The following is a 16,115-nucleotide window of genomic DNA, read 5'->3' on the forward strand; positions in this document are numbered from 1 at the left end:
CATAATACAAACATATGCACATCTACTCTCAGATAATAAAAACGTGACTTCAGAAAAGGTCCAAAACTAGCAGAACTGGCTGTTTCCATAGGGCATCTGGGCTTCTGTTCCACAGTCTTACCCAATCCAACATGAGTTCTAAATCTGTCCAACCCTTTGCTTGAACCTGTTCTTAAATCCCACAGAGAAATTGTACTCCCTTAGGCATTGTTTTCCTCTTTAGAATGTTGTAAAGTGATAACTTCCTTCCATCATTAATTGCTGTAATGGCAATTATTACAATGCACCACAATATTTCATGACCACTGGTTCCCATGGTGACACTAGATGACTGTTTTGATGCAATACTGCTGTTCTGGACATATCAAAAAACACAGCAGTCTGCTCAGTATTAACAATTTGAGAAAAGGGGTATGACATTTCCTTGTGCATATGCAAGACAAAGCGATGAAAGGTTTCCACCTTCTTGGTGTAATCAGATGGCAGCTTTTGGCATAGAGTGTTTCCCCTTCATAAGACAAGTTTTGTCATTGCATGAAGCTTATAAACCAACCACAATTTGCCTTAAACTTAGTGGGGGAATACTGTGTTTGTAGGCTGCCTCCTGTGTTTTCATCTGCAACATCTCATAGGATACATTGGTCGAGCAGATGTGTGTTTACAGCGGGGGGGGGGGGGGGGGTGCCTCCCAGTTAATCAAGGTTGTGACTATCATGCAAGGAATTTGAAAATCCCAAAATATACAAATTTATGTGGCTTTTAAAGATGCCAGTATCTTTAAAGGTTGGAAAAATGCATAGATATGGCTTTACCAATTTTAGTGAGATTATGTATTAGATATGTGTTGGTGGAAAAATCTTTGTTGTTGTTGTTGTTGTTTTCCTTCCCTCTCCTATATTTTTACTGTATATTATTTTGTGGTAATATTTATAAAATGAATATATTGAAAAAAAAATCTCAAAATCTAACCCAAAAAATGGGGTTGCATCTATTGTGCGAGGGCGATTATTATGCAATGAAATACAATATAAAGGAACTGTGATATTTACACTGAAAGAAATGGTCATGAAAGGGAATGTATTTAGCTCCATGTTAATTTTACTTCTGTGCTCAGATATGCATACTTTAAGTAGGTGACTTGTTTGTCCAAACATGCAAATTATAGCACTTCTATCTCTGCTAATATAATGGTAATGCTGGGATTGGAAATTAATTCCTCCATGGCCTTAAGTTTTTGTTGTGTAAGATTTTACCATAGAAGTTTTAGTGTTTTTTTCCCAAATATTTTGCTTCTCTCATAACTACATCTTCAGAAGCAGAAGTTACATTATTATTCACCACAGGGGTAAATTTAGATCTAATTTTAGATTTATTTTTGTTTTATAGAAAGAAGAACTAAAGAAGCAATGTAACTTAATTAAGTTAATTAGTTAAAACAAATCTACTCAGGTGTAAAAAACATTTTATTTGGGATTGAATCATACAATAGTAGAGTTGGAAGAGATCTCATGGGCCATCCAGTCCAACCCCCTGCCAAGAAGCAGGAAATCACATTCAAGATGGCCCCGACAGATGGCCATCCAGCCTCTGCTTAAAAGCCTCCAAAGAAGGAGCCTCCACCACAGTCCGGGGGAGAGAGTTACACTGCCGAACAGCCCTCACTGTGAGGAAGTTCTTCCTGATGTTCAGGTGGAATCTCCTTTCCTGTAGTTTGAAGCCATTGTTCCGCGTCCTAGTCTGCAGGGCAGCAGAAAACAAACTTGCTCCCTCCTCCCTATGACTTCCCTTCACATATTTGTACATGGTTATTGAGTGGAAATAGAATAGTTTTATTTGCCATTGTACTATTGCACAACGAAACTACATGCCTTCCCCTGCACCCACCACAAAACAATACACCCATCCCTCCACAAACCCCTCCACCACCCCACAACCCCCAATGCCACATCAGTGCAAAACCACAGAGTTCAATATAACCACAGCTCTAGGATAAAAACTATCCTTCAGTCTGTTTGTCCTTGACTTTGTCCCCCATAATTGAATTAAATATTGAATTATGATAACCCATAATTCAGTATTCATAGAATCATAGTTGACAGAGACCACAAGGGCCCTCCTCTAATACAATCCCCAGCCATGCAGGATAAAACAAACAAAGTACTCCTGATGCTCTAGTTTTGATAAATCATAGTTTGTCCAATTGAGCACTAGGTTCTGCTGTTCCTGTATTATCTTTGCTTTTTTCTGTTGGCTTTGGCATTTAGAGATTGCTGATGAGGTTATACTGATCTTTGAAAGAGCCTCTCTCCTGCATAACTTCACCTGTGCATCACATGAAAGGTGATGATGCTAATGATAGGTGCTATAGAAGGGTCAGTTTTTTTCTTTCATATATTGATATGATCATGCCCAAATGAGGTATATATGTATCTTCTACCTTTGTTTGAACAGAACACTGAGAAAAGCAACCTTTGATGTTTCAAAGTTGCGGAGCCTTTCCCATTCAGTACCTCTGCCTCTTCATATAGGATATCATTATATGGGAAGGATTTTACCATGCTGTTTTAAGAATAAGTAGAACAAATCTTGCCAAAAAACCCCCTTCTGATAGGTTTTCTTTTGAGTCAACGTAAGTCAGAAACAACTTGAAGGCAAACAACTATAACATATGCTTCAATTGTAGCAGTTCTATGTATGCAAAGCACTAGTCTCTCATTTCACAAGTGGCTGTGCTATGGTATTTATTAATTTATTTACTTCACTTGTGTACTGCTTTTCTCACCCCGGATGGGGACTCAAAGAGGTTTCCAAACATATTATGGTGAAATTCAGTGCCTACACAACAATAAAAAATACAGCTATCGACTGAATCATGAAAACGCAATAACATTAACATTAAAACATAGAGTTAAAACATTAAAATCACATGATCGAAAAATCAAAGTCCAGAGCCATTCGAATATCAATCTCTATTTCATGTAATCTCTAATCATTCCTTTTATTGCTTATTGCCCAAAGGCCTGGTCCCATAGCCAAATTTTTACCATTCTTCTGAAGGCCAGAAGGGAGGGTGCTGATCTAATGTTTTTGGGGAGGGAGTTCCACAGTCAAGGAGCCACCACTGAGAAGGCCCTGTCTCTCATTCCCACCAGTCATGCCTGTGAAGGAGGTGGGACCGAGAGCAGGGCCTCCCCGGAAGATCTTAACCTCTGAGGTAGTTCATAGAGCGAGATACGTTCGGACTGGTAAGCTCAGCCAGAACCATTTAGGGCTTTATAGGTTAAAGCCAGCACTTTGAATTGCGCTTGGTAGCAGACTGGCAGCCAGTGGAGCTGGCTTAACAAGGGGGTTGTGTGCTCCCTGTACCCAGCTCCAGTGAGCAATCTGGCTGCCACCCGTTGGACCAATTGAAGCTTCCAAACAGTCTTCAAAGTCAACCCCACGTAGAGCAAGTTCCCTGGTTGCTGTGCTGACATTGGTGCAAATTCCACCATAAGAAACAGTGATACAAATCCCAGTCAGGAACAGAAGTAAGCAGCTTTTCATATATCCTTATTGTGTCCATTTTGTGGCCCTTCTCCAGAAATGCTTTGTGAAATGAAGTTATCGTTCAAGCTCTGTTCAACTGCAAATCTGTAATGGAATTAAATAAGACATTTATGAGAATCCCATGAAAATGGTCTCTCTTAATAGCTTGAGTTCTTTATTAGTATTAGGCACATTTAGTAAGGCACTATTGTTTCTAATTCAATCTGCAAGCTCCTCAAATCCAGTAATAGCAGATAGAGTTGCGGGAGAATGTTCTAAACTTCCTTCTCCCACTTCCTCTCATAATCAGTGAATGTTCTTATTGCTTTGGCGACTGAATATCTAGAAAGAAAGAAAGCAATTGAAGCTGACAGAAGCCATTCTATTAATAATATGAGCATGCAAAAGACGTCAGGATTGCAGTGTTGTCAGTGAGAATGTCATCATATGTGGACATCAGTGGAATCATAATATTGTGTTAGATGTGCAATATGACAGAGCTTGATCCTATGTATTCTGGTACATTTCCTTTCTCATTTAAAAATGTGAAAAGCTATTCCAAAAACCTTCATTATAGGTTGACTATCCTTTGCTTGGCAGCTGAGATACAATACTAACTAGGAGCTAGGAACCTGCTAGGACTTCAAAAGCACATATGATATGCAAGATATTAATATGGCAATAACACTTGGGAAAAGGTCACTGCAACATTTTTCAGTTTTCATTTTTTCTTCTGTGAAGCAAAATTTATCTAGAATTCCCAGCTAGATGGAATAACAACAGATACCAGCTTCTTCATATTTTGCACTCTCTTACAAAATAATCTGCACAAAATAGACAGTAGGAGGGATACATTTTCAGAACAGAAAATACATTTTCTGCACAATCAATATTTCATAGTTCTCAAAGCACAAATAGGGCTCAAAGATCACACACTTTTTTGTATTCTTGTGGGGAAAATTTTGCGGGAATTATTTGTCCCATTTGGACAAGGGAGGAATATAAATGGTTTAATCCATGTGTAATAAACCTATTCAGTTGTATTCAAGTGAGAATTTTTAGGGCAGTTTTCCAATTTTTTCACATTCATCAGTAATCTTTTCATCACACACACATATAAAATTTCTTCATCTCCTTCCTGCCTGGGTGGCTAGCTAAATAGTTATTATTGAAGGAGCCAGTTGGAGATGGTGGGTGTTCCTGTTCTGCAATTAATTGCTCACCTATCCTGGCATTTGACGCACTGAGAAATGAGCTGCTTAATTCTGATTCAGGAAATATGGCACAGTTAGAGTGATGGACTTACATAAAAATTATAGCATGCACTAAGAAATGCTGCAATGGAAATGCATAACACTAGAAGATACATAACATCTTCAAAATGTGATGTAAAAAAACACTGAGGTTGTAGAACCAACCATACCCTTACTGATACTACATATGTAATATTACAGATCCCATATGTAATATTTGCTGCAGGTAGAAATCTGGCACATGGAATGTGAGAATCTGAGCTACATCCCTACCCAACTGCTTAATCTAGTGAAGTAGTCAATTCAACAACACACTTTCTTGTAGTCTGAAGTTCATTTCCTTCTACATCATATAAAAACCCAGCCTCAGCTGAAGTCACAGGGAGTTATATAATTATTGTCTACTAAGGGCAGGTGCAAAGTCCTCAAAAAGTGATTTGGAGGCAGTGCAAGATCTTTGTTTTCAGCAGCCACATCCAAATACAGTTCCTTCACACTTTTCCCTTGCATCCATGTGTGTACATACACATTCTTTCAAAACATGGCTATAGGTGCATCTTCACAGTAGATTTAATGCAGTTTGACACTGCTTTAAATGTTGGTGCTCTATGCTCTGGAATCATGGGAGTAGCAGTATGGTGAGGCTCCAACACCCTTTAGCAAATAAGTCTAAACATCTTGTAAAAACATAGTTCCTGTGATTCCATAGCATTGAACCATGACATTTAAAATGGTGTCAAGCTGCATTAATTCCACAGCAAATCAAGTCTCATATACCCAGTTCATTCTCATAGACAAAAATATGAGCATAATCCTTAATGTCTTTTACTACATGTACACACACTTCCCCAATTTCTGTATTTTTCTTCTTTGGTCTTTTCCATTACTCTTCCAATAGTACGTATTTGTTAATTGCACTGTGTTTATCCCCTTTCTTTTAATCTACCCTGTGCATTCATGTGCACTTATCAGTTGTCCTGCCTTCTGGTTCTCTGTAAAAATATAAACACTAAAAATGGAATCTTAATCTGAATAAGTGCATTACTGTTAGCATCTCAGTATTTTTTAATCACTCCTGCTTCTTGGCAGGGGGTTGGACTGGATGGCCCATGAGGTCTCCTCCAACTCTACTATTCTATGATTCCATGATTCTTGGTTTTTATCTACAGAGCTGTGTTTCTGCTGTTTGGATTTCTATTTCATGATACTACACAACAAGTGCATTGGACCCCATTTCCTAGCTTTTGTTAACACTGGATACTTTTCTCCTGAATTCTGTTTTTTCTTTTTTGCCGATACACAGCCAGGCTGAATTTTATAATAGGGCCCATAGATGGAATTTTCTTGGCCAGCCTCATTGTTCATGGAAAATTTTGACTGACAAAAATCAATGTATTTTCTGCCTCCTTATTCCAGGGAAAAGGGGAAAATGCAACTGCAAAGATTTTATTGGATTGTAGCCCCCATTATTCCCCACTATATGCTGCCTGAAACTGATGAGAGTTATAGTCCAACAAGATTAGGCGCTACGTTATTACCACCCATTTTTTATTCCACTAAATTTCTGAATTATTTAATGGGCCAAAAGCAGAGAAGTTACAGAATCTAGTCTTATGGCTAATACGATGAGTAATATGTTGTGTGCTGAATCTAGGAATGAGCTGAATCCAGATGAACTAGAGGACTGCAAGTGGAGTACTTGAAGCTAAAGTCTGTGTCTTGATCTCTTTCCTCCCAGGGCAGATATCAGTGGATGGATTTATGAGATATTTAAGTGGAGAGGAAAATGGAGTGGTTCCACCTGAAAAACTGGATGTGAATGAAGATATGGCCCAGCCTCTGTCTCATTATTTTATCAATTCCTCACACAACACCTACCTCACAGGTACAGTATAAATGGAGGCTTAACATAAATGCACTGTTCTACCGTTGAAATGTACTTAGATTTATGGAAGGCTGGGAGATACACTAGCTTCCATGCTGCAGGAGAAAAAGACTGCCCCCACCCAATTTATGCTGTTCATATCTTCATTATTGGAATCAAGCAACTGGAGTTGTATTTACAAGGTACCCAGTTCAAATTCATCAACAATGTTTGATTAAACAAGAGTTCAGGTTAATTCATTGAATCCTGAGTCTATTTTTGAAAAACAACAACAGGCAATTGCCATTGCTGAGCCTGTTTACCATCAAATCCTTCTTTCCAAAGTTTCTTTCTTCCTTCAGGGAAGTATATTAGAGCTCAGTCTTATTGCTGACCAATCATGGAATAATTAGATCAGGCACAAAAAGTTGGATTAAATCAGGGGGCACTTTATTTGACCTAGAACCTATTTAATTTGTGTTGATCTTAGAGAGCAACCTGGTGTGAGTTTAGATGAAGCAAGCTTTCAGCTTTTGATAACCTACTCAACCTTCCATTGTTTCTGTCCCATAATCAGGCCTGAAAACAGATTGAAATGGATCTAGATAATCTATTTCATTCAGAAACTCCTGAAGTTGGGAAGCCATCACACGATCCAGTACCTTTCTCATTAATGAAATATTGGAAACTGGTCTATAGTTATAAAATACAGTGAGGTCCAGGGAAGGTTTCCTTAAAAGAGGTCTTATTACACCCTCCGTCAGGCATGCTGAGATCTTGCCCTGATGCAACAAAGCACTGATAACTTCCCTTACCTATCCTACAAGTCCCCCTCTAGTCTGTTTAATGAGCCAGGAATGACAGCCATCTAGAGCACATGTGGTGGCTGTCACTCCTCCAAGGATCCTATCCATATCCTCAATCTGCACAAATTGAAACGTATCCATCAACACTAGACAAGCAGGAGCCACAGTTACATCCTCAGGAACTGTATTGATCTGAGTGACTTTGTCTGCAAAGTGCCATGCAAATTCTTCACAGTGGGCTGTTGAGTGGACAGCATTTTTTCCTTGAGGACCGGTTTGTAATAGCCCTCTGACCACTTAATACAGCTCTGCATACCTTCTTACACAGTACTTAGATCTTCATTCCCCATGCTTCCAGTCTAGCACCCACTTGGTCTCTCCTTATAAATTAAACCTGAACTTCACATAGGTTTAGGTTTATTTTATAATAGGTTCAATGGTGATCTTTGAATATATTCTTCCAACTCACACTAACAGAGCAACACCATTGTTGTTCAGAGTTTGAAGCAAAGACGTTTTGTGTTGTCGAAGACTTTCATGGCTGGAATCATAGGGTTGTGTCTGTTTTCTGGGCTGTATGGCCATGTTCCAGAAGTATTCTCTCCTGACATTTCACCTACATCTATGGTATATACCTCACAACCTCTGAGGATGCCTACCATAGATGTGGGCGAAACGTCAGGAGAGAATATTTCTGGAACATGGCCATACAGCCTGGAAAACACACAACAATCCAAAGACATATTGATTTAAATGAAGACAATTTGAACAATTGATTTACAATCTCTAAGAGAGAACTCTGACTTAAACTCATTGGCCTAAATCAAGCGTGTCACTGTTAATTCTTCACATATTCTTTACAATGATGAAAATCTGACCACTAAAATATGTTGATTTACAGCTCAGATCAGGATTTTACAACAGCAGTAAGGACATGCTTTGTGTTACATTTTTGATAATTTGGTTGTTTTTAATTTTACTCATTATCAGTATCAAATTACAGATGCATTGGCAGTAGATTAGAAATGATAAGAACTAAATCACACACAGAGACATGCAAGCACAATTAACACATGTCTTATTGTAATAAGTCTTAAACCTCTGTCTGATCTAGTATTGTCTTTGTCCATGTAAATTTAGTAAAAGAAACAGAAAATGAATCTTGGAATCCCAGCCTGGAAAAAAAAACTGACCATGCAGGCTGGGGTATTTTTGGAGCTGTAATCTGAAAATTTCACTTTTCCAAACTCCTACCAGAAATTTCAAGTAACACGAGCTGTTATTTAGACTAGACAGAATCATTTTCAGGAGATGAGAAAGTGAAATGAATGTCATATTTAACTAGTGCGTGCCATCCAGGAATAGACAAGAGTGGTAGCACTGAGGTTAATTTTCAGCCCTTGGGATCTTCTGGGGCCTCTTAACCATTTTGGTTTTTTTAAAATTGTTTTTTAAAATGATGGACTTAACAGGTCCTGAATCCCCTTTCCTTGTTTTGTTGAGAAGGTGTATGAACTACATTTCAAAAGTAACATTACAAACATGGAGCAAACTATTTCCTTGGTGTTGTGAATAATATGTTGTAATTACTTTTCAAAAATTGCTTTTTAAAGGTCACCAGGGAAATCTCATTCAATATGGCAAGACTTTCCCAAATTGAATAAGATTTCCTTACAAATCCAGAAGTTTGGTAAAGGAATAAAAAAGTAATCAGACATGTAATGCTGAATTTTTAAAGGTAACAGCAAGTAATGCAAATTGAAACACTCTAATACAGTGGTTCTCAACCTTTCTAATGCCGTGACCCTTTAATACAGTTCCTCATGTTTTGGTGGCCCCCAACCATAAAATTGTTTTTATTGCTACTTCATAACTGTCATTTTGCTACTGTTATGAATCGTAATGTAAATATCTGATATGCAGGATGTATTTTCATTCACTGGACCAAATTTGGCACAAATACCCAATATGACCAAATTTGAATACTGGTGGGGTTGTGGGGAAATGATTTTGTCATTTGGGAGTTGTAATTGCTGGGATTTATAGTTCACCTACAATCAGAGCATTCGGAACTCCACCAGCGATGGAACTAAACCAAACTTGGAACGCAGAATTCCGATGACCAACAGGAAATACTGGAAGGGTTTGGTGACCATTGACCTTGAGTTTGGGATTTGTCGTTCACCTACATCCAGAGAGCACTGTGGACTCAAACAATGATGGATCTGGACCAAATTTGGCACAAATACTCAATATGCCCAAATGCGAACACTGGTGGAGTTTGGGGAAAATAGACCTTGACATTTGGGAGTTGTAGTTGCTAAGATTTATTGTTCACCTGCAATCAAAGAGCCCCTTGGACCCCACCAACGGTCAAATTTGGGCCAAACCTCCCACACAGAACCCCCATGACTAACAGAAAATACTGGTCTTTGGCAATGCCTCTGAACCCCCCTTGTGACCCCCCCCCAGGCGTCCTAACCCCCAAGTTGAGAAACATTGCAAGTCTACCAAGTCCTGGAAAGCCAGTATGGTGTAGTACTTTGAACACTGGACTAGGATTCTGGAAGACCAGGGTTCAAGTTCCTGTTGAGCCATGGAAAACTACTGGGTGACCTTGGACAAGGAGCATTCACTCAGCTTCCGCTCAACAAATTTTGCCAGCAAAACTTCATCACCTTTGGGTCACCATAAGTCAGAAATGACTTGAAGGTGCACAGCAGCAACAAGTCAAATCTTGGGAATTAATTAGATTTTTAAAATAGCTCTGTAAGTCTTTAAGAAGGGCATTTCTGAAGTGTGTGAGGCACTAATCTTTTGGTAACTATTATAATAGGCACTGGTCTGAATCAATGCATTCAAATGTCAAAGCATTTTTCCAGGGTGATTCACTTCAGGGAGCATGTGTAGCATTTTATTTTTGAATGCTTCTCCTCTCCTTGTGCTTAGCAGAAAAACCTGTCAAGGGGCCCCTATTATTTGAATGATGACATTTATCCCTGTATAATATGTGTGTGTGTGTGTGTGTGGGGGGGGGGGGGGTTGATTACCAGTTCTGTATGGAGGGATACGTGTGTGTTGGTTATTTTGACCTTTTGCGAAATACATAATCCAGCAAACTGGATTCCTAGCAGACAGTGGTAAGCTATAATTGCAAAAATGGCATTATTGTCACTTGCTGCTGTTTTTAATCTAAATGGTTGATCTTAAAAGCAATATCTATTGCTGTTAAACAGGCCATACATGGAAGATGGCGATAATATGATTTCCTGTTGAAGTCAGCATAATACCAGTAATTGGGGGAAATGCTGCTCATGTTAATAACAAGTGCTGTTCTTAGAAACCTGCTTTTCGTATTATCTGTTCTCCATATAATTATGTGTGTATTCATGTGTGTGTGAGTCATCATCCAAGTAAAAATGAACCCACCCCTTTTGGGCTTCGGGCACAGGGAAAGAAAAGAAACTAATAGCATTGGCTGTGGCTAGGTGAAGTGGCCTTCTGTCATATAATTGGAAAATAAAGTGAGTGAAGCAAATGTTGTTGTTGTTGTTGTTGTTGTTATTATTGACTGTTGCTAGGTGATATGCATAGGAGGGGAGGGGACGGAGGGAGGGGAGAAAGCCAAGTGAGGAAGGGAGAAGGGAGGGAAGGAGGAGATATAAAAAAGAAAGAAGGGGGGAAAGGGGGAAAGTTTTGACAGGAAGTAAGGAATGGAAGAGAAAAAAGGAAGAGAAAGGAAGTGAGAATGAAGTGAGGGAGGGTGAGGAGGAAGAAATAAAAAAGTGGAAAGAAAGGAAGACAAAGGAAAGGGAAAAGATTTCTGGGGAGGGAAGGAAAGAAAAGAGAAAGAAGAGAAGAAAAAAGAACAAAAAACAATAAAGAAAGGGAGGAAAGAAAGGGAAAGGGAAAAAAGGAAAGAAAGAAATAAGAGGGAGACATATATAAGGAAAAAGAGAAGGAAAAGGTCTATCACAGTTATTCTACACCAATAGACATATTTTAAAAGATATTGTCTGTGTCTTGATGTTCCATAATATTCAGCATGTGGTTTCAATACTGGCTGAATGTGTAGTTTGGATTATAGCTTAAAAAAGGAAGGAACATAACCACTCCAGATATGGATAAGAAATGCTTTACCAAAAGTATTCTGTATTACTTAGTCCCCTTGGGGAGATAGGGCAAAATACAAATAAAGTTTTATTGTTGTTGTTGTTGATGATGATGTTGTTCTTGTTATTATTATTATGGAGATAGATAGAGATAAATATTGGATTTTAGAATACTCACATATACATAATGTCATAGGGGAAGTCATAGGGAGGAGGGAGAAAGCTTGTTTTCTGCTGTCCTGGAGGCTAGGACGCAGAACAATGGCTTCAAACTACAGGAAAGGAGATCCCACCTGAACATTAGGAAGAATTTCCTAACTGTGAGAGCTGTTCAGCAGTGGAACTCTCTGCCTCGGAATGTGCTGGAGGCTCTTCCTTTGGAGGCTTTCAAGCAGAGGCTGGATGGCCATCTGTTGGGGGTGCTTTGAATGTCATCTTCCTGCCTCTTGGAAGGGGGTTGGACTGGATGGCCCATGAGTTCTCTATGATTCTATGAGATAACTTGGAGATGGGACACAAGTTTAAACACAAAATTCAGTTCTGTTTCATATGCACCTTATTCCTGTTGCCTGAAGGTGATTTTACATGCAGCATTTCTTTCCATAATTCTGTGCATAAAACAAATTTTGTGCACATTAAACCACCAGATAGGCTTAGTCACCTCTGTGAACAACTCTGGTTTTTGAAGTTCAGATTTTGGAATTCCATATAAAAGATACTTAACCTACACATTAATAATCAGATTATTAAGTACCAGACAGAGTATCTATCAGAGCTGAAAGGTTTTGAAATATCTGTGGAACAGTTATTAGGTGTCATGCTTTCTTTTCACTGGAGGATTACTATCTGAGCATAGGCAGTCCCGAAGTTATGAATAATATAGGTTCTGTAGGTTTGTTCCTAAGTTAAATTTGTAAATAAGTCAGAACAGATACATTTTAAGTGTAATGCCAGCCATAGATATTTATATAGTTATAACTTTTGGATAGCATAAGGAAAGGTTAACACCCTTGTGGCGTTTGTTTTGGTGTCTGTGCCTCTGTTCAGAAGATATCATCACCTCACTTTCTGTGAAATTTTGAAAAATTTTGCTTGTTGTGAAAATAAGAATTGGTGATAAAGCTTCAATTGAGACACCCTTTTCCCATGATAACTCTTTCACAAGTGAATTTCCCTTCCAAGGGGTAGATTTTCTATCACTTCCTGTTGCCTCATCTCTGTTCTTAACTATAAGTCATTTGTAAGTCAGATGTTTGTAACTCGGGAACTGCCTGTACAGGAGAATATTTTAGATCAGCATTATTCCAGGGTCTCACTGGTGATTGCTCAGAATAGATTTGCATGGTGGGCCAAGCTGAACTTTGGCTAACCAGTAGGTGGCAGTTAGCTTAAAAGAAACTTCCAAAAAATCCACCCAGGTGCAATAGTGACAGTACTTTGTCATGTAGGTTTTTTGTGTCAAAAGCGACTTGAGAAACTGCAAGAGAGAATAATAATAATAATAATAATAATAATAATAATAATAATAATAATAATAATAATTTATTCAATTCTATCCTGCTTTTCTCCCGTGGGTGGGATTAAAAGTGGCGTACAACATATAAAATTCATACAAATACATCAGACACCAATACATGATCAATTAAAACATCATATCCTGATATAAAAACCCAATTAACATATCAAATAAACAATTTTAAAACTTACAACAAGGACCATTTAAAGGTATACATAACCTCTGGCCACTGAAGTTATTTGTCAAGTATCAAAAATTTATCCGACTGGCAGTGCCTATTTTCATTCGTCTGGGAAGGCCTGGCTCCACAGAAAGGTTTTAATTTGTGAACAAAAGGCCAGTAAGGAAACGGTTGATCATACCTCATTAGGGAAGGAATTCCAGAACCGCGGGGCCATCACCGAAAAGGTCCTCTCGTTCACACTAAACATGCCTTCGATGGTGGTGGGACCAAAAGAACGGCCTCTCATGAGAATCTCAGGGCTTGAGAGGGTTGGTAGAAGGAGATACAGTCCCTCAAGTAGGCTGGGCCTGAACTGGCCATCTGCAAGGACATTGCCCAGGGGACGCCAGGATGTTTTACCATCCTATGGGAGGCTTCTCTCATGTCCCAGCATGGGAAACTGGAGTTGACAACTTACCCCACTCCCCGGATTCAAACCACCAACCTTTTGGTTAGCACAAGGGTTTAACCCATTGCGCCACCAAGGCCTCCCTGTGATGATTGAATGTATATACGGTTAGACAGTAATAGAAGATCTAAATAATCCTTAAATTTGTGGTTTGCAACTTAGGGAAATGATACAATATTTTCTTTGTAGATGGTTAACCAGGAAAAAAAAGCCACTGGGTTAGAGAGGAAACATAGACATGCAAAAGAAACATAAAATAGCAAATAAAGACATGCCCAACTTTAAGTATGTGTGTTCAGGGCTGTAGCCGGGGGGGGGGGGGGGGGGGTAGGGGTTCAACCCCCCCCCCCCCCCCCCATTTTTCAGGTTAAAAAAAACCTGGTTTACTCATGAATTTTAACTGGTTAACCAACTCCCCATGCTAAGTCTATGAGATGCAAAAAATTAAGAGTCCCTCCAGAACTACAAGCACTATCTCAAGCAAATATTGACAGGCCCCCCAAATTTTTTTTTCTGGCTACGGCCCTGTGTGTGTTGCATAGAGCAGAAACATCTGGTTTAGAATGGGATCTGATTGTTGCATTTTTTGGATGCATTGCAGTAGCTGCCAGCATTTATTTTCACACTGCAAGCACCTGCTTTTGTATTGTCAGGTTCATTTGACAAGCATTCAGTTTGGTTGATGATATAAACACATGCTGTTGAATTGTTATCATACCTGGTTAAATAGCCAAGTGAATGGTGAATGATTATTTGAAAATGGAAGGTTTAATAACATCTGTGTGCTCAATTACATCTTTTTAAAAACAGCAATAGAAGTAAATCATTCTAGAGAAAATGGTTTATAGGTGTCACATGGCTCTGCAGAAATGAAACAAAATTTACAACATGGATAGGGAACAGGTGGTCCTCCAGCTATTGTATCCCAACTTCTTTCAGAACTACCAGAATGGTCAAGGGTCAAAGATGATGGGAGTTGTAGGTTTACAAATACAGTACAGTCTCACTTATCCAACATAAATGGGCCGGCAGAATGTTGGATAAGCGAATATGTTGGATAATAAGGAGCGATTAAGGAAAAGCCTATTAAACATCAAATTAGGTTATGATTTTACAAATTAAGCACCAAAACATAATGTTATACAACAAATCTGACAGAAAAAGTAGTACAATACACAGTAATGCTATGTAGTAATTACTGTATTTACGAATTTAGCACCAAAATATAATGTATTGAAAACATTGACTACAAAAATGTGTTGGATAATCCAAAACGTTTGATAAGCGAGTGTTGGATAAGTGAGACTCTACTGTACAAAGGGATAGTGGTCCCCTAGTCCTAATTTATAAAGTAAACATCTTTGGCTCTTTGAATTGTACTGTGAGTAATACTTGGTTTTGTTTGTTCTTTGTGTATTGGTTTTCTATAGTTGGTTGCCCTAGAACTGTTAATGCTTTGATATGTTTTTACATACACATTTCATTTGTGGGCCACAGAAAGATATGGAAGTATCTGATTCTGCTTAATTTAATCCAAGGTATTAATGAAGAGGAGTCTCATTATGAGTCAGTATAGTGGTGTATGAATGTCTCTCTCTCTCTCTCTCTCTCTCTCTCTCTCTCTCTCTCTCTCTCTGTCTCTCTCTCTCACTCACTCACTCTCTGTACTAGATACACCAAACCCTGGGAGCTAAATTATATGCCAGAGTAGAAGGAATATGTGAAGAATGTTTTGTAAATGTCTGGTGAGGGATCAATGGACAAATTGTCCTCAGTAAAATATGTTTGCAAAAAGGAGATCATATATATTATATTTTTATGGGAAACCAGTGAAATATAAATATTTTGATTCCATATTTGTATTATTTTAAAACTAATTATCGCCCCAATATTTATGTGCATGTATGTTCTTCATGGAGCCCTGGTGGCAAAGAGTGTTAAGCACACCATTAGTTCCAGTGGGACAGTCAGCAGTATCTCAATTGCTGCAAGCCCATGCCATCCCTACAGGCAGAGGATTGTGATCTCTGTCTGCTCTTCAGAACTACTATTTTGGAAGTTATCACACAAAGCAGAAAGGTGTGCCGGAGGCTGCTGTAAGCAAGGAAGAACCAGAGAGTTTTTAGTTGAAATCAATTAAAACCAGAGCTTGGAAGCATCAGTGGCCACTTCTAATAATAATATTATAATAATAACTTTATTTTTTGTATCCCGCCTCCATCTCCCCACAGGGACTCGGAGCAGCTTACATGAGGAATGAGCACAATCAACATCATAAAAACATAAAATCAGAAAAGTAAAAACACATACAGTAGAGTCTCACTTGTCCAAGCTAAACGGGCCGGCAGAAGCTTGGATAAGCGAATATCTTGGATTATAAGGACTGATCAAGGAAAAGCCTATT

At 38.7% G+C, this 16,115-nt stretch overlaps 1 protein-coding gene across 2 annotated transcripts in view; it reads left to right on the plus strand.

Annotated features, from left to right (window-relative positions):
- plcb1 (phospholipase C beta 1) overlaps positions 1-16,115 on the plus strand; it is a 650,154-nt gene that overhangs the window by 464,436 nt on the left and 169,603 nt on the right. For both annotated transcript variants that reach the window (XM_062969114.1, XM_062969113.1), the window contains exon 10: positions 6,520-6,666. In XM_062969114.1, coding sequence (XP_062825184.1) covers positions 6,520-6,666 — 147 coding nt within the window. The remainder of the gene's footprint in view (positions 1-6,519; positions 6,667-16,115) is intronic.

Source organism: Anolis carolinensis, chromosome 1, assembly GCF_035594765.1.
Source record: "Anolis carolinensis isolate JA03-04 chromosome 1, rAnoCar3.1.pri, whole genome shotgun sequence".
Taxonomy (NCBI): Eukaryota; Metazoa; Chordata; class Lepidosauria; order Squamata; family Dactyloidae; genus Anolis; species Anolis carolinensis.